This window comes from Mytilus trossulus, chromosome 1 (assembly GCF_036588685.1).
Source record: "Mytilus trossulus isolate FHL-02 chromosome 1, PNRI_Mtr1.1.1.hap1, whole genome shotgun sequence".
In the NCBI taxonomy this organism is placed as follows: Eukaryota; Metazoa; Mollusca; class Bivalvia; order Mytilida; family Mytilidae; genus Mytilus; species Mytilus trossulus.
The window spans coordinates 92,949,554-92,969,048 of record NC_086373.1 but is presented as its reverse complement, the minus strand read 5'-3'; the positions used below and the strand labels follow the sequence as shown (position 1 = coordinate 92,969,048).

The 19,495-nt window shown below is 30.4% G+C and overlaps 1 protein-coding gene across 2 annotated transcripts in view; it reads left to right on the top strand.

Annotated features, from left to right (window-relative positions):
• Positions 1–9,497, top strand: part of LOC134691016 (sortilin-like) — a 49,830-nt gene extending 40,333 nt beyond the window's left edge. For both annotated transcript variants that reach the window (XM_063551213.1, XM_063551207.1), the window contains one exon: positions 5,616–9,497. In XM_063551213.1, coding sequence (XP_063407283.1) covers positions 5,616–5,630 — 15 coding nt within the window. In that variant the 3' untranslated portion in view covers positions 5,631–9,497. The remainder of the gene's footprint in view (positions 1–5,615) is intronic.
• The last annotated feature ends 9,998 nt before the right edge of the window (positions 9,498–19,495 follow it).

Genomic DNA, 19,495 nt, shown 5'->3' with positions numbered 1-19,495 from the left:
CCACAATTAAAAAGTTTATTTTTATCAATATCTGACATCAATATACTTTGCCACTTATTATCTCTCTGAAAAATCCTTCTTATCCATGATGATTTTAGTGCCATGGTTAAACTATAAATATCTATCATTTTTAATCCTCCCTCCAAATATTCTTTAATCAATACGTCCTTCTTCACTCTATGAATAGGAGAATTCCATACAAACGAATAGAAAATGTCATTAATTTTTTGGAATACACTGTTTGTAGGATTAGGCAAAGAAATAATAAGGTGGTTTAAAATAGGTAAAACAAGAGTTTTTATCACAGTTATTCTTCCTATTACTGTAAGGTTTCTTTTCGACCATTGTTTTATTATGTTCTTAATCTGTATGATTTTATCATTATAGTTGATGTTGACAATATTGTCTAAGTCCACATCAAAATTTATCCCAAGTAGTTTAAAAGTTGTCTCCCCCCATGACAGGTTAACGTCAGGACATAAAATTTCCTTGCTATACTTTTTACTTCCAAACCAAATTACTTGTGTTTTCTCAAAATTTATATTTAAACCAGATATTTTTGCAAACCAGTCCAATTCAGATAAGGATTCATATAAAGATTTTTCACTACCATCTAAAATCAATGAAGTGTCATCAGCAAACTGTGATAACTTATGCTCAACTTGAGTAACTTCAATACCACTAATTTCCTTATTTCCTCTTATCTTTAGTGCAAGAATCTCAGCACAAAGGATGAAAAGATAAGGTGAAAGGGGATCACCTTGTCGGCAGCCTCGACCTATGTTAAAAAATTCAGAAAGGTTACCCCCTTGTATAACTGCAGACCTGATATTATGAAAAAAAGCTTTTATCCAGTTGATAATTGATTCTCCAAAATTAAAGAACTTTAAAACATTTAGCAAAAAATCCCAAGAAATAGAATCAAAAGCCTTTTCAAAATCAATTAACAACAAGAGTCCAGGTATTTCGTGATCTTCCGTGTATTGCATGATATCATATAAGAGCCTTATATTTTCTCCTATGTACCTCCCACTGATAAAACCCGTCTGATCTAGATTAATAAGCTTGTCAAGGACAGTCTTAAATCTGTTTGCAATTACTGCTGACCCAATTTTATAGACAGTGTTTAAAAGTGAAATAGGACGCCAATTTTTCAAAAAATGACGTGGTTTATTTCCTTTTGGAAGGCAAGTAACAATTCCTTGCTTTTGTGTTACTGACAATTCTCCCTGTTCTGAACCATAATTTAAAGATTCAACCACAAAAAAATGGAGATCTTTCCAAAAAAATTTAAAAAATTCAGTAGAAAAGCCATCAGAGCCAGGAGTTTTATTATTTTTCATATTTTTTAATGCCTGTCCAGCCTCTTTGACAGTGATTTTACCCTCCAAGCTCTCCTTCTCATCATTAGAAAGTATTGGAACATTTACATTTTTAAGATCTTCTTTCAGATCAGCTACTGAACTTGAGTTCTCTCTCTTCTTATATAAATTTTCATAGAAAAGTTTTACTTCTTTTAAAATATTGTTCTGATCAGTAAGTATTTCCCCATTATCTCTTTCAATTTTTGGTATAATTTTACTCATAAAATTTTTTGATTCCAGTCCACAAAAATAATTTGTTGGTTTTTCACCTTCCTCTATCCATTGAACACGTGATCTCACTATTTTACCCTTTAATTTTTTAAGACGTAATTGCTCAAGTTCAATTTTTTTGCTCTCAAGTTTAGTTATTGAAAGTTCGTCAACAATCTCCTCTTAACTGTATTATTTCATTTCGTAAAGTTGTTTCCCTTTTTTCAGATTCCCTTTTTTTGTAACTGGAATAAGAAATACTTTTCCCCCTGATTTCCATTAACAAAGTTTCAAGAAAAAGTTGGTGATTAATTCTCATTTGAATATCTTCATTATCTATCTCATCAATATTGTCAAAGTCATAAACTAGTGCACAATATTGTGCTTTGATTTCACTAATCTTTTGTTTAACTGTATTTATATATTCTATATCATAAAGTAAGGAGTTGTTGAACTTCCATAAACCTTTTCCTCTAATAAAAGGATTAAATTCCAGTTCAAGTAATATCATAGAATGATCTGAACGTTAGCTTGGATGTACTTCACAGTTTTTGAGACTATTTAACATATTATCTGTAAGAAGAAAAAAGTCCAATCTAGCCTGTTTAAATGGAGTTCTTTTTCTCCAAGTATACCTATGGACATTGGGATAAAGCTCCCTAAATGGATCTATTAAACTTCTTTCTTCCATGATTCCTAAAATACTATCTCTAGCCTTAGGATTATTAGTATGTTTGTAGTTACAATAATCTATATAAGGGTTCTGTACAAGATTGAAGTCACCACAAATTATGTAACTTTCATTTTCAAAATCATCAACAATGCCCATAATATTATCAAAAAAATCAGGACTATCCATATTTGGTCCATATAAGCACACTAAAGTAATTTTTTGATTTTCTACAAATATTTCTAAAATCAAATAGTTACCATTTATATCTTTTTTTTCTTTTAGCACTTTGAACTCAAAATTATTGTTGAATAATATAGCAACTCCTCTAGAATTGGAACTGACAGAAGAAAAATAACTTTCATATCCCCACATAGATCTAATACTATTTTCTAAATCACTTGTAAAATGTGTATCCTGGATACAATAAATATTAAATGCTTTTAACTTCAGCATATTAAAGACATCTTTTCTTTTAACTTTATCTCTGAGTCCCTGACAGTTAACAGATAGAATTTTTAAAGAACCCATATTTGTACTAACTTTGTATCAATGTACAACATAAAATATTTTTCAAAAACAGCACAACATTGCTGACAGTAACAGGATATATAGATATCAAACATGATAATTAGTAGAAATTGAAGACAGTAAATTTGAAGAAATTGTAATGAAAAAAGATTAAAAACATATGTAAATGATTCAATATGGCAACACAAAAGTATCATTCTATACTTTTATGTCAAAATTTATAGTATTGCAGAATTTATATTTTACAACTAATTTTGCCAACCTAATGTTTAAACAATAATTTAGTAGTATTCACATTGATTATATATATACAGTTTGTTTTCTATGTTAGCATATATATCTTATTCAAAAATTACCAATTTATAAAGCCAAGTTTTTATTTTCTTTCCTGCAGTCTTCTTCGAACGTCATCAAAAAGTCTATATTTTAGTTGCAGTCCATCTTCAGTTCTTCCAAACACCCCACAATTATAATACCACACTGATTCAAAGCATTCCATGTCTCTAAGTTTGGTAATCAGTTGCATATTTCTCCTTGTGACGTCATCAGAGAATCGTACCTTGTCCTTCAAGTCTTTTCTAACTCTCATTATGCTCCTTTTCACGTCACTATTGAAAAGTCTTACAATAACAGGGTTGGGCCCAGGTTGATTGGAGGGCAAGCGATGGATAGCGACTACATCTCTCTCTTGTAACTGCACATTCAGATCTCTCCTTACTTTCTGAATGAAATCTGATCTTAAGTCTTGTTTTTCATGTCTTGGAAAATTCATAACTTTTATATTATTTTTCCTAGAATATTGTTCGTTGTAATTTGCACTTACAATTGCTTCTTGTGTATAATTAACAGTGTCTTTTAAAATTTTCTTTTCATTTATGACTGTTGCTCTTACTTGATCAATTTGTTTTCTAAGGTCTTCATTTTCAACAGACAAAGCTTCAATTTTTTCTTGCATTTCTTTTTCTACTTGTGCTACTCTACAATTGATCTTCTTGTCCATGGTAGACTCAAATCTTTGGAAAAGTTTATTTACAATTGTAGTAACTACGATCTCCAAATCATGTGTTCTAACAAGATCTTTTGTAAACATATCAAAGTCGTCTTTCTTTGTTACACCCTTAAGGTTTAATTTAATCTCATCAAGATCTTTTTGTAAATTATTTAAACCACTTAACTCCATACTGTTATCTGACTCACTGGAAAGTTCTGAATGAGTTCTTTTTGGGAGTTTAGGATTCTTTTGTGAATTCAAATCTTTTCTAGCTGAAAGCAATGTCTGAACTGTATTTGTAGATTTTTTACCTTGTGGTTTAACTCCAGTTTTGTCACCTTGTGAAGAACCCCTTAAAGGCATTTTGTAGTCAATGGTCAAAAACTGCTCACAATCAAAAATCAATATCTCCACATGAAATTTCAGGTAAACAAATCTTTATTTGCTCGGAACTTATCGATACAGTTGCAACAGACTGAAACGAAAGTAAATTTCCGGTAATAATATTAAATGTGCATGTGATTACATGTAGCTTCTTTTTGAGAACTGGGGGGTGATGATGATAGCAAGACTAGGCCATTGGTATCAGAAAGCGTTCTTTACACGTACCGAAATGTATGCATGTCCGAATGCATTAACGAGAACAGGATGACCCAAATGATTAATCAGTTGGAACATGAAAACTCGGCTTCAGTCCAGAAACCAAAAGTAAAATAGGGCAAGGGAACAAGTCAACTTATTTATGTAAATAAAAATAGACAAAAACATTGTGGTTTTTTTTTATAATTTGATTATTTTAGTTGATGAGTTAACACACATATTTGTTTTGATGTAAATGCAGATTGTCACTTTCTTTGTGGTTGGTCTATTGTTATGTTTGCGGTGGAGACTGTGAGATACATGTAGTTGTCAAGCTCAGTACAACATTGTCATTAATTGATTTGATGCTGCAGGAATATTTGTATATTACCACCCTATAAACCTGGTCAATGTTTCGAAGTCTTTATTTTTAATCTGGGAACTATTTATTTTTTAAAGTAGGTCTGGAATATACAAAATGTTAATGTTTGACTAAATATTTTAACACAATAAAAGATATATCATAAATTCATCTACAATAAAAATGTAAGTTTTGACAAACAAATTCCTGCCGTTGGATTTCTTTGGTGTAATTATTATTTTTTTATTATTTTTTTATTTTTATTTGAAGATATAACTAGTATGAAATAGGTATTTTTCAGACTGAAAATATCTTCTTAAAAGGCCTCAGAATGCAGGATTTTGCATCTAAATTTCAAAAAATTTCTGGGGGGCCATGCCCCCAAACCCCCCTAGCTTGTTCGCGTGCCTACGGCCCGCTCACTTTCTGGGCAGTTGGCCCACGACCCGGGCTACCTGACACAGAACAGGGCTAGTTGAATATAATTTTTACTAGCCCTGCGGGCTAGTGCCTAAATAAAATAGTGTCAACCCCTGTACCATGATGATTCTGACGTGGTAAGTTAACACACAATATACACAATTACATTGATAATGTACTTTATTCTGAGATGTTCAACCCATACACATACATCACATTTTAAAGCATAACTATTTAAAATTAAGCAGTTCATGGAAAACCCCTATTCAATTGCTAAATGATAAGCATGGATAAGCATAACAGGTTTTTTTCTATCAAATGATAACTATTACAGATTTGTTTTTAATTTGAAGAGCTTGTATAGAAAATAGAATTTACTATTTTTTTGCTTCTGTTTCATGTTGATTAAGGTTTCTGTCATTTTAAATAAAACTCTGTCAGCACTAAAGAAATTTGAAATAACTGAGATGTTACTTTTACTTATTTTAGGACATGATTCAATAGACAACTGTGATATGGACGGAGCAGAATTCTCAACATTCCCAGATCTCATTCTCCAAAGAATGAGAAATCCAGGACAGGGAACAAACATATACAATCCCATTGATACAAATCCATTCCAGTGTTGGGTTATTACATTAAATACTCTTCATTTAATTGTACAGCAATGATAATAAGTATTAAGTTATTGTTAAATGATTATATTTGCTTTTTTCCTTCATCCTTTTATTAATTACGTGAAGCAAAGAAAGTTTGTTTTTTTAACATTCAAGAAGGAGATATTAATGTTTTTATTGTTTCTCTATTTATGTTTTATATGTGTGCCTGGGAAAATCATTTGAAAATCATGATCAATTTCCTTTACACATTTATCATTACTCTCTTCAGACTCAAATTTAATTTAATCAACAGATTCCATAGAAACAAATTTCCTTTCTCGACACACACTTAAAAAACAAATATGGTTTTCTCATAATACTTCTTAGAAACAAAAGTGCTCTCTTGAAAATATTCATTGAAAAAAACAAAACCCTTTCTTAACATCCTCGATAGAAACAATCTGCCTATTTGGAAACTTTAAAAAGAAAATAAGGATTTTTCTCAAATTTTCATAGTTAAATACAAGTTAATATACCCCTTACCAAAGAAGACACACAGACAGCCTTTGGTTAGATTTAGATTGACAAAGAGTTAACCTTACCTAATGAAAATTATGTGTATCTTTGTCTAGATTGCTTCATGCTATTCTCAATATGTTTTGAGTGGGACAGAAACATACCTTTAAGTTACATCTATAATGTTCACAGTCTTTACATTATGGGGGGGATTTTTTTCTTTAAACAGTTGTTTTATAAGAAACTTTAACCTGGCTTTATCTAAGTGTAAAGATTCTACTCTTTAAAAATGTGGCATGATGGAGTTATGCATAGATATATAAATAAAAGTTTTGATATTGTTTGCAAGAAATTTAAAAAAAATTGTCTTTCATATTGTGTATTTAAAAATTGAGAAAAATGTATATATGTACCGGTATGCCAAATTTTGTTGAAAGTTAATAATTGTTAGTAGCACATATGTAGGCTCATCTAAAACTCTACATGAAGTACATGTATATACTTTTGTTTACAAACTCCTTAAGAAGTGATCAGTGGGTGTACTAATATATAATATTCAGAACATGTCATAGTTATTTATTTTTTAGGGTGTAGAATATTTGTTATGTTATTTATAATGGAAAGTCACCTGTTTTTATTTTTTAGTATCTTTGATACATCTAATAGTTTAAAGAAAAATTAGATCAATTTTATGTTAATGTAGAAAAGAGAATGATTAATTGTTTAACCCTTTCCTCCATGGATTTGTTTTTTTAACATACTTGATTTGCATAGGATTTTTTTCAGTAAAAAAAAATCAGCAGGTTTAACGTGTTAATGCATTGGGAAATAGAATATATCATCAATGAAATTCAAGTCAGATATTCTCATGAATCTCCTTGTCATATTGGATACAAATTTTTTAAGTCTGATACAGACATTTTGGAGTCCAAGCTTTTCAACTGAGGTATTACACAGGCGTCAAAAGGCGTCATTATGGAGTCAAGGGGTTGGTGTTAAAAGGCATCATTATGGAGGAAAGGGTTAACTATTTCCTTGATTTGCTTATAGAATTATATTCACATTGAATTACTGCATACATAACTATACTTTATCTAATGCATATCATTTTATTATGTTTCTTTATTTAAAGATTTATTTTGCTTTCATTTATGTAATCTTATATATACTTTAGGCTGTTCCTAAGAAATGTATATATAGTCTAATTGACGTGATTTTACTGATCATATAGACAACATGTACTCAAAAGAATGATTATTTTTAGACAATGTATGCTGCTCTCAACCTGTTGATAGTTCTTCATAATCATTTAAGTGGCTCAACAAGTTTTGTGTTTCACACAACAAAATGTAACTAAACCTAGGGTAGAAATATCATATAACAATGATGCAGTGGTAGAATCTTTATATATATGTACCTCTTTCTATTTATTATGTATACTAAAATGAAGCAGCTTCAAATAACTTAATATATACTTTTTTGGAACAGTCTTTGCCATATTGTGAACAAGTCCATGTCAAATAAAAAGAATTGTATATGACTTGAGATGAATCATATACATGGCTTTGATATACATTTGAATCTTGTATCATATTCACATTAGATATAAAATGAAATCCACATTGTTTGACAATGATGACAATGATTACATTATTTCATAAAAAAATATGTACATAAGAAAATCTTTTCTTTATGGTCTAATGAACTCTAGTCTCTAGTTTCTTGTTTATATTTTATGGTTTATTCCTAATGTGCTACCAATCTTTAAAGTTAATGTTTTTATTAGAATTGGGTAGTTGGTCAAACATGTACATTCATACCAAACCCCAACAACAGAAACCGTTTTAGGTTGGTTCTCACAAATAAAGTATGTAACATTTATAGATTTCAGCATTTGTGAATTTTTTTCTGTATTATATGGTTTGAAGCATGTTTTCTCTCCATAATTTGTGAGGACTAATTGTGCCAAATAAAAACAACATGCAATAAAAATCAGCAATATAGTTGTTATCAAATTTTACAATGTCAGAAAACTTTATTCAATATAAATAGAGGACTTTTGGTAGGGGACAATTATTTATGCAATTTATGGCATTTAATGCATTTTAAATTAAAATTTAAACAAAGAAAACTAAAAAATGACATGCTCAAAGGTTTCAAAATTTCATGGTTTGTGGGAAATACTACTTTTGTTTTTATTTATTTATATGCTTAATGTGATTGAGATGAATGATCAAATGAATGTGATGAATATGTATGATTGTGTATAAGGTTTATTGTTACTATATTATACTTTATTTTGAAGAGGTTTTCCTTTACATTTTATGGAATGGGCAATTCTGAACTGTTTTACAGTGTTTTTGAGAAAAATATGAAACTGAATCATTTTAACTCTTACTTCAACAATCATTAAAGCCGAGGTCTGAAAGAACAATATTGTTTATTTTAGCCTTGCTGAGCCTTGGAGCTTTAGGTTTTATCAATTTCATATTTTTCTTATTCACAGTTGTCCAGATATGTCTAATGCTTTATGGTTACAGAATATCAGATACACAATTTTCCAGCTTTAAAAAAATGCATTATGCAGCCTATTAGTACTAAAACTGTTAACCAACTCTAGAAGCATAATATTTTATACTTGCCAATACATTACTCTATAAAGAAAGTGGTCTTTCACTGAAGAAGATTTAACTGTGTTAAATAATCAAATTCATGTTGATTGTTGACAAGTGGTACATGGAAATAATAAGTTAAACTACATGGGGTTTTTTAAGTTGCAATCCGGAACATTTCCAGTAATATATGTTTTTTATTCTTTTGTTTTAAAACTAAAAAAGCATTTTTTTTATGTCCAATTTATTTCACTAATTTAGTGGTCTGTCTTATTTTAAAGACCTACATGCCTTCTTCATGTTTTAGACTTAATGAGTTCATTTTGTTACAAATCAGTTTGTTAAATTAAGGAATTAAGTTAGTATTTCAGAATTATTGTGTATGCTTTATACAAAATTATAAGAAAGAAATCCTAATGTGCTTCCAGATATCAAAAGAAAAAAGTTAGCTTTAAGTTTTACTCAGGTGTTTGATTGTACAACTGAAATAAGAATTCAACAACACATGTTGTTAATATGAATACAGGCAATGTACCTGCTGTATTTTAATCTGCTTCATGACAAAATTTTAAGAAAACTAGTAAGGGTTATACCAGTCTGTAGTTTATAAATGAAAATATATTATATTACACTTGTTTTCAGTTGACATACATGTCTATATTTCTTACCAGTGCAGCCCATATACTAGAAATGAATAGAAGTAGAAATTATAATAAATAAGTATGAAAAAATATTTTTCTACTGTTTTAAAATTTAATGTAAATTGGAGTAAATGATATTTTTAATTCATCAAACACACAACATTTTTATGTTTACAAAATTTATTTGTAGAAAATTACCTAGTACAATTTTGCATTAATAATTTTTCAACCATAGTTATTAAAGATTTAATTAAAGGTAGTTATTAGATCATATTATAGTCTGTAGAAATTTAAGACAACATCTTTATCAATGTTCACAGTTGGACCATAAACTAGTAATTCATTTTCAAATTGTCAATTTTGTTTCTGATTTTATATGAAAAAAAGTGGTTAAAGGAAACAAAATCTGCAAAAGACAAACTGTATCCCTTCACATTTTAACATTTAAAAAACTGGTGGAAACAGCAAGTTGTCATGGGTAGGATCTGAAGATGATTTTTGCTTCCTAAATGCATAATAATTTATAGCAAACAGAAATGTATACAGATGATCGTCTCAAGAAAACATAACTCTTTCTGTATGGTTTGTACAGATTAGGATACAGTTTGTCTTACTAAGGTGTTGTTTCCCTTGGCAGAAAATTCTTTGATTGGAAACTTCTAGGTAATTCGAAAAAAGATTATTACAATTAGCATATGAATGTTCCTCAGTAGAATAAATTTACACTTGATTTTGAAGAAGATTATTGTCATAGAAAATAGACATAATTTTGTACTTGACATATCTGGACATGATATATAATATATTCATTGTTTTGGTGTAAGTTAAAATGGTTTTGATTTACATTAAACATTTTCTATGCAACTTGACTTTTCTGTTTTTGTGCTACTCTTTATTGATTGACTATTAGCTAACAGAAAGGGGGGATATCCATTAGTTCCCCAACAAGTCAGTTAACTTTTCCATTATTTACTCCCTCAAGGATTGTTTACCTTTTATTTAAAAAAAAAATGGAAATTGTCCAAATTTCTTCTTATGGAAACACCTCACATACACTAGGATGTATTCTAACGATTGTGCATTTCAAAAGTGTTTCTACGGATGTGTCTAATTTTATGCAGGATTGTGAATTGTTCTGTTTACCCAATCATTCAATATGTGTTTGTTACCATGGTTAGTATCTTAATTTCAGTTAATTTGCATTGAACATTGGTTAACTAGTGTTGTTATAATGCATAATATGTTGGTTAACCACTTCACAGTCTGTGAGAAGTTGTCCAACTGAAAAGTAAAGTAACAAAAATACCTAACTCCAAGGAAAATTCAACATACCTTTAGTGGCATATAAGAAAGAACTGGTTCCTGAAACTTCATATGTACCAAAAACAGGTGCTTCAGATCTGACAAACAGGCATTCCTATTTATTAGGATTCTATTGGGTAATATAGAATTGTCGCTTCAGAAACGACTTATAATCCACCTGTGAGGGAGATGTTATTTCTCACGAGAAAAGCATTCCAAATTGACAAACAATGAGACACTTCTCATGGATTGTAAAACTTCAGAGTATAAACTGGATCAAAATGGTCAGTCGCTTGATTGGGCAAACTTTGATATAACTTGTAATGAAGTGTCGATCAGTCTTCTGAATTTCTGCTGAAAAGTATAAAAACGGTCCACAATGGGACAATGCAGGGCAGGAGTACGGAGACTTTAAGACCAAATACACAGTTTATATCAGACTTAGATATACAAAACTTGCTTTATACTAGTATTAGAGATAATTAAAGTAAACAGTATTTTCGTAATTAAGAAAGACAGCTTCGAGATCTAATTCTGAAACATAAGGGAGAATTTTCCGAAACTGATAAAGATCTAGGAGGAACCATCATCATAAACATCAAACAAATAACAGGTGATTTAATAGGGTCAACCAGGCGTAACCCTGAACATCTACCAAATGAGCTAAATATAATATATTGTTTAAATATTGGTGACTGATGTGATCAAGACATACAAGCGCCCTTGTTTAACAAGAGTTGTATTTATACAAAATATGGTCGTATATATTTAGTGTTGACTATAATTATAGTAGTGGATGGTGTTTATCTTTTTTGAAGGATAAATGATTCCTTAGAAGGTTTTTTTTATGGAATTCGTGTTTTTCTACCCTTGATTTGTGCAGAGGTTATTTGCAAGTTGAATTTAATCAAACGGATCTTTTCATGACATTTTTTTAAGAGGGTCACTCATATTGTGGTGCGAACTAAGCACGTCTGAGTTTCTGATGGAAACTTTTGCGTGTTGGAATCCAGTGAGATGATATACTTGAATATTTGGACGACATCTTATTTATTTGAAACATTTTGAAAAGTGAAAAGTGATACAAAATATGATCGCATTTCTATAATTTTGATATAATTTGTCCTTATAGTAGTGCAATTCACTGTGAAAATATTAATTAGAAGGCGCATTTTTTAAATATTTATTTTCGTTTATTCTCTGAAATGCACTGGGAAATGAGGTAAACGGACAGAAAGTCACAGGACATAAAGTCACAAATTTAATGCAAAATATCATGCAAAGGATATATTGATTGGCGAAGTAACAAGCCACTTTGACATTTTGTTTTCTAATTCATAACGATTATTTGATCATAATTGATATTTCTATTGAATAGTTTTAATTACAAAGTTGCTTCAAAAAAGAAAACTCGGCATTTTGCATCTGCGCCGATCTGAATTTCATAATATTTGCACCTATTTTTTCTTTCATTTTCGCCGATTTTGTTATCATTTGCGCCGATTTTTTTACAGGTAAATTACAGGTGAAAAGATAGAAGAAGGTGTGGTATCAGTGCCAGTGAGACAACTCTCTATCCCATTTATGTTATTTTTCATTTATCATGTATTAACCTCTCCCGTTAGCCAGTTGTACAAATGTTATGAATTGTCAATCATAACGTGTATAGAACTGTAGTTCTCTGCTCAACACGGGGAAGTGGAAGTAGGGTTTCGAGCAGGATAAATCAATATAAAAGGTATATTTGTTACATCTTCTGACATCAGACTCGGACTTCTCTTGGACTGAATTTAAATGTGCGTATTGTTATATATGCGTTTACTTTTCTACATTGGCTGGAGGTATAGGGGGGGGGGGGGGGGGGTTTGAGATCTCACAAACATGTTTAACACCGCCGCATTTTTGCGCCTGCCCCAAGTCAGGAGCCTCTGACCTTTGTTAGTCTTGTATAATTTTAATTTTAGTTTCTTGTGTACAATTTGGAAATTAGTATGGCGTTCATTATCACTGAACTAATATATATTTGTTTAGGGGCCAGCTGAAGGACGCCTCCGGGTGCGGGAATTTTTCGCTACATTAAAGACCTGTTGGTGACCTTCTGCTGTTGTTTTTTTCTTTGGTCGCGTTGTTGTCTCTTTGATACATTCCCCATTTCCATTCTCAATTTTATATATTTACATACTTTAAAATCAAGAAGTAAAAACCTAATACAAATTAAAGTACCGTCTGTCAGAGACATGTATACTGTATTATATGTCTCTGCGTCTGTTAATGCTATAACGAAGAATTATGAATATATTTACAGCATTCAAATCCATAAAATCACAATACATTCAAATCATAAATCTGTTCTTGTCGAGTGTTATGGGAAACACATCTAATACTAGTATATTCCTTGCTTGTGATTTCGTCTCTTCTATATTTGGCATACTTGTCGATAACGAGGTTCGTCTTTTCTTTCTCTGGGTTACGCACCGATGCGGGAATTTCGAGACATACGTAACGGCCTGAATTTTATTGATAACATCTATAAAACCATATAAAGTGGGGTGCAGCTGCTCAGAAATGAGTCGGATAGCGTTACATTGTGCATTTATTGCACCGCGGGTATAATATCACGTTGTGATTGGTTTAACGCCGTCACGTGGTGACCCACTATATGAGACCGTAGGGGGCTAGTAAATTTTATACCGACCGTGCAAGGGCTGTATAGCCAGTCAATGTCGTTAAAAACTTCCATTTGTTGTAAATTTCATAGGGGGGTTCATGATCAGTGCGTTAATGATGACGTCAGCTATTAGTGTTGTTGTGTTTCATTGTTTAATTCTCAACATTACGCAGCAGAAAAAGTCCAGCGTGCGATACATTCGTTATACGGTTACTCACCCCCTATGAATTATACTAACCCTCTATGGATCCGTATGGGGTCAGTAGCGAACCATATAAAATATAATATATGTACTTAGTCTGTAGCCGAAGAATGTAAGACATTTGTCATCAAAAGAAGCGTCAATCATTTTGTCAAACGTTATGCAGTCACCGATTTCATTTTGGGGAAGGAATGGTAACCCGAAAAAATGGGATATCCATTTACCAATGTTGCTTAATTTGTCTTTATACTCTGTGCTCTGCCCATGCATGTAAAAGTATTAACTTACCTGTTACTTACCTGTTAACCAAATTTGGAGAAAAAAATAAAATCGGCGCAAATGAAAGAGTGAACATTTTCAAAATCGGCCCAAATGTAGATAGATAGATCTTTATTCTCATTAACTATATAACATAGTTACAGAGATGATAATATATACAATACAACATATTTTGCATGTGTGAAATATACATAAATAAATGTAGTTTAACCAGGAGGACAGACTTCCACTGATATATAGTTTATAAATCTACACAATTTTTCTAGCAAGACAATATTGACTGTAGTGAATACATTTTTAAATTTAAGAATATTAACATTTGTACAACAATAGTGTGGTAAATATTTATATCGTTCTTTTTTGAAAAAAGGACAAGACATTACATAATGGAATTCATCGCCGATGTCAGCAGATTCACAAAGGTGACATAGTCTCTCTTGTCTTTGAACATTTTGCCACCTCCCCGTCTCCACTGGCAAACGGTGATTGCCACATCTAAATTTACATAGTTTCAGTGCATTTTTTAACGATAAAACTGTAATATAATTTTCAAATTTAAGTTCTGTTTTGAATAATTTATAACATAAACCTTTTGATGATTGATTTACATTTGCAAACCATTCTTGTCTAAACTGATCTTTTAACTTTTGTTCAATACTTAATACAATCCAATTTTTTGAGATACAATCTTGATTTTGCCAAATGTTTGACATACCACAATTATCAAAGATACTTTTGATAAATAACAACCATTTGTTTTCAATTCCATACTTATTATAATTAATATATATCAACTTATATAACATTGACGAAATCTTGTTATCAAGTGTGTTATTAAGAAGGTTGCACCAAAATTTTATCATCCGTAATTTAACGTATAAAGAAATCGGATATCTTCCCAATTCCCCGTAAACCATAAAATTTGGAGTCGATCTTTTTAACCGTAAAACATGCTTACAAAAACTCAAATGTACTCTTTACAAAATGTCAAGATTTTCGTATCCCCAGATTTCGGCCCCATATAAAAGTATAGGTAAAACAGCTTTGTCAAACATGTCAAGCTGGCATTCTATAGATAGATGGTTTGATCTACACTTCTTAATAACACAATACATAGCTTTAGTAGCTTGATCTCTAAGATATTTTCTAGTTGCAAAAAAAGATGCATTTCTAGAGAATATAACACCAAGGTATTTATAGTTCTTAACAATTTCTATCTCTTCTTTATTAATATAAAATTTCAAATTATTCTGTGGTCTACCTTTTGAAAATATCATAACCTTTGTCTTGTTAATATTAATTTTAAGTTTCCAGTTTTCACAATATTCTGAAAAACTATTTAGAAGTAATTGTAAATCTGTGCTTGTCTCAGCGAGTAAAATCGAGTCGTCAGCATACAATAAGACAAATATCTTAAAATAAATATCCAGTTCATCTTCTATATCAGATGTAATTGAATGTATACCTTTTAAATCACTATTTCCCAAAAATTCATGAAGATCATTTAAGTATAAAGAAAATAATAAAGGAGAAAGATTTTCCCCTTGGCGGACCCCAATATCACTAACAAACATGTCAGATGCTTCATTGTTATGTACAACTCTTGATTTCACATCTTTATACAAATTTTCTACAACTCTAAGAAATTTACCAGTTATCTTATTTAAAACAAGCTTATACAAAAGAGAGTTTCTTTGAACAAAGTCGAAGGCTTTTTCAAAGTCAACGAATGCACAATGCAATTTTTTTCGTTTAACACATAACAACTCAAAGAGTGCATACAATGAAAAAATATGATCGTTAGTTGAGTATCCATGTCGGAAGCCTGCTTGATTTTCGTTCAAGATATTAAGTTCATCAACAAATTCCCCCAATCTATTATTCAGAATAGATGTAAAAATCTGACCAAGGCATGACAATAAAGTAATAGGCCTATAATTTTTGGCGTCTAATTTACATCCTTTGTTCTTGAATACTGGTATTATGTTTCCAATAAGCCAGGCCTCCGGCAGGATACCCGTATCAAAAATAAGATTAAACAAATTAACATATACATCAATCATACTGTCAAGAGAATTTGCAACATATTCATTGATTATTTTATCTTCACCTGGCGATTTGTTATTTTTCGCCTTTTTGATAGCTTTAATAATTTCGTCATGGGTAATTACACCATTCAGTGTCTCATTTACAAGATTTGAGTTCAAATCATTATTAATGACAAACTTGTCTTCAAATTTGTTTTCATTTAATTCTTTGAAAAAATCAAATAAAGTTTCAATAGATATATTGCTTTTTTCTCTTTGTCTACCTTTGTTAAATAATTTCCAAAATTCCTTGGGATTTTTGGATTTTAATTTTTTCATATTATCACTTATTTCTCTATTATGCTTCCTGATGTTTTCGTCCATTAGACTTTTATAATAATATTCACAGTGTCGTAATCTTTCTTTAAATAAATTTGACCCATAATGTTTATACATTCTTTGTGCCTTTCTCAGTTCCTTCTTTGCCTTTTTACAATCAAAATTATACCATTGTTTATTATGCTTTTTATTACAATTCAGCATATTTCTATTAAAAGTTTGTGTACCAAATGTTGCTTTGGCAGAATCTATTAAAATATCAGTAATATTTGTAACTGCAGTATTTATTTCATATTTTGTTACATTTTCTTTATTACTATAAACAGATAATTCATCTATAACATTTCTTATTTTGTCTTCATCTATGTTATTTTTGAAATCATTTACTTGCTCAAATTTCCATTTTCCAATTTTATTTTCTTCTTGATAAGATAACTCTGTAGTGAGTAGTTCAAATGTGGGGTTCACTCTATTAAAAGATAGTTTCAAAGGTGAGTGAACATCAGAAAAAAGTTTAGAAAATTCAAGAATTTCAAAATTCGATACGCATTTTAAAAAGTGTGAAGTACAAATAATATAATCTATAACACTATTACTTCTACTGGTAGGCCGACCAATAACATCTTGGCCAACTCTACCGTTTAAAATAAATACTTTGTTATTTTTACAAAATTCAAGAAATTTTCTACCATAACAATTTACAACTTCGTCTGGATTATTTCTTGTTCTTGGTATATTTAAATCATCTAACATATATACACACTCTAAGACATAAGCCCGGATTTACTAATATTTTTCTGGAAATTTATCTCAGCATGTTATCAGTGATCAGTTAGATATAAATTATGTGGACACACTTTCTTAGTGGTTCACTAATTATAACCAGACGTTGACCGCAAAATGATAAGCTATAAATTCATATTTCTCTATGTCTTTCCTCTAGGCTTGGTTGTATTTCTGAACAATAAATATGAAAAAAAAATATCTTCAGAAAAATATATTTCTTAAACTTGAAAAAAATGTATAATAAAAAATGAATAATTAACGGTACATTTAATTTTGATAAACATTTTATTAGTGTTTTATTAACATAAATAACATTTTACAATGTATTGAATTATTTCAAACTGATGTGGATTCAGGGGGGAACCCAACAACACCATAAATGATAAGCCTAACCTTTACAAATAATCTGGTTTATGCCATAGATATTGGCTAAAAAGACAACTTTTTTAACCTGCCATCATCCCCCTTTTATTTAAATCTGGTATTTTTCTTAGTATGGTTAACTTCACGTATTTTTCTATACTATATGAGAAAAAAATATGCTTGAATTGAATTTTATTTGCTTCTAACATTACTTTCAATTCCAAGTTAACTATTTACAGCGAGAAATTAATAAAAAAAACACACACAGATTTTGAAAAAAGGGGGAGGGCTTTAAAAACTTCTTGGTGTTGAGTACTATGATCTCTGCATTATTGTGCCATTTTCCAAAATTAACAATGATTTCCAAAATTCAAGTATAACAAGAGGCTATCAGAGTGAAGGCAACACAGATTTCTTGCAGAGGTTGAACACAGAACAGCCGAACAAGTACGAACACATCATTTAAGCTTAAGACAGCTTCTTATTTGGATTGTGTTTGAATATTTGACACAAAATCAATGTGGCCAAAAGAACTGATTCTTAGAAAAAAAAAAATTTGATTACCAGAAAATGAAAAAAATGAATTTCTCCTCTAAATGGCAATCCCCCTTTTTTCTCCAAAACAATACAATGTGTTAATGTATTCTCTTATTTTCCATCATACCCTTATTGTTTGACAATATCAGAATAATGTTATCCTTTTTTAAAAGTGTGTAATATTTGTTACTGTGCAACATAGTTAACATATTACATACTTTAAAGTTTAAACAAGGAGGTTATAAGGTTATATAACCTCCTTGCTATAAATAACAATTAAAACTTAAACATTTTAAACTATGAACATAAATTATGATTTACTGTAATAGGTTTCTTTTTTTATTTCAATTTCTGATGTCCAACTTTCACATGATCAAACTTTATTGTTTCTATTTCTATATCAATATTCACCATGTTCACTAGAAATCATTTATACACATTCATAACTGTACTTTAATATAAATGCTGAAAATATTATATATTAATTAAAGCATGGAAGTAAATATTACTTCCATGATTAAAGTGACTAGTTATTCAGGGGATTAAGATAAACAAACCCAGCTTGAAACTGGTCTGGGGGTAATTGGCACCAGCATGATGTCTGATAAGACCACAGCTACAAAGTAGCTGGAATTTCGGGCTTATGTCTTAGAGTGTACATCAGTATAGTCTGATTGATCAGTAAGGTTGTCAATTACAAAATCATCTATATCATCTTCATCATAAAAATCAGGCAAATTTGCTGTGCGACTGTTAAAGTCTCCAACCAAAATAATATAATCAGATTTTTCAGAAAATCTCTGAAGTTCAATTTCTATCTCATTAAAAGCTTCTTCAGATGTATAATTTGTATTTACTGGTGGTATGTAAACTATACCAATAAAAACGTTTTCAGATAAATTTAAGACTTTCTTATCAATAGTAAACCAATAAACAAATTTGCATTCAGTTTCAATAGGTTTAATATACTTTTCTAAATACTTTCGGTAACCCAATGCAATACCACCAGATCTATAGTTAGAAAGCTTGTGTCTATTTTTAAAACTAAAAACAAATTCATCACAATTAATTACGTCGCAATCATCTAGTTTGGTTTCAGTAAGACAGATAATATCATGATTAAACAATAGGGATTTAAATTCAGGGTAAAGTAATCTATTTTTAATACCACATACGTTTAAACATAACAGGTTAATACTATTGTCAGTTTTATTTACAGTTAAATTCAATTCACAAGGGTGAAAGTCACATGTATCGGTTGACTGGTCACTTCGTACTGTATCTTCTTTGCCTCCAGGGTTGTCCTAATGTCCTTTCTTGGAACGTCTCCCGTTGTTTTTTCCTTGGGTTGATTTGGGGCGAGCGCCTTCATCATCGTAGTTTCGTCTCGGTTGTTGTCTTGTCGCTCCAGGGTTTTGATGATCTGTTTTCTCTGGTGGAAAAAATTCGAGTCCATCTACGAAGAGGCGATCCCTCCTAAAGAATGCCTTTTTTCCCT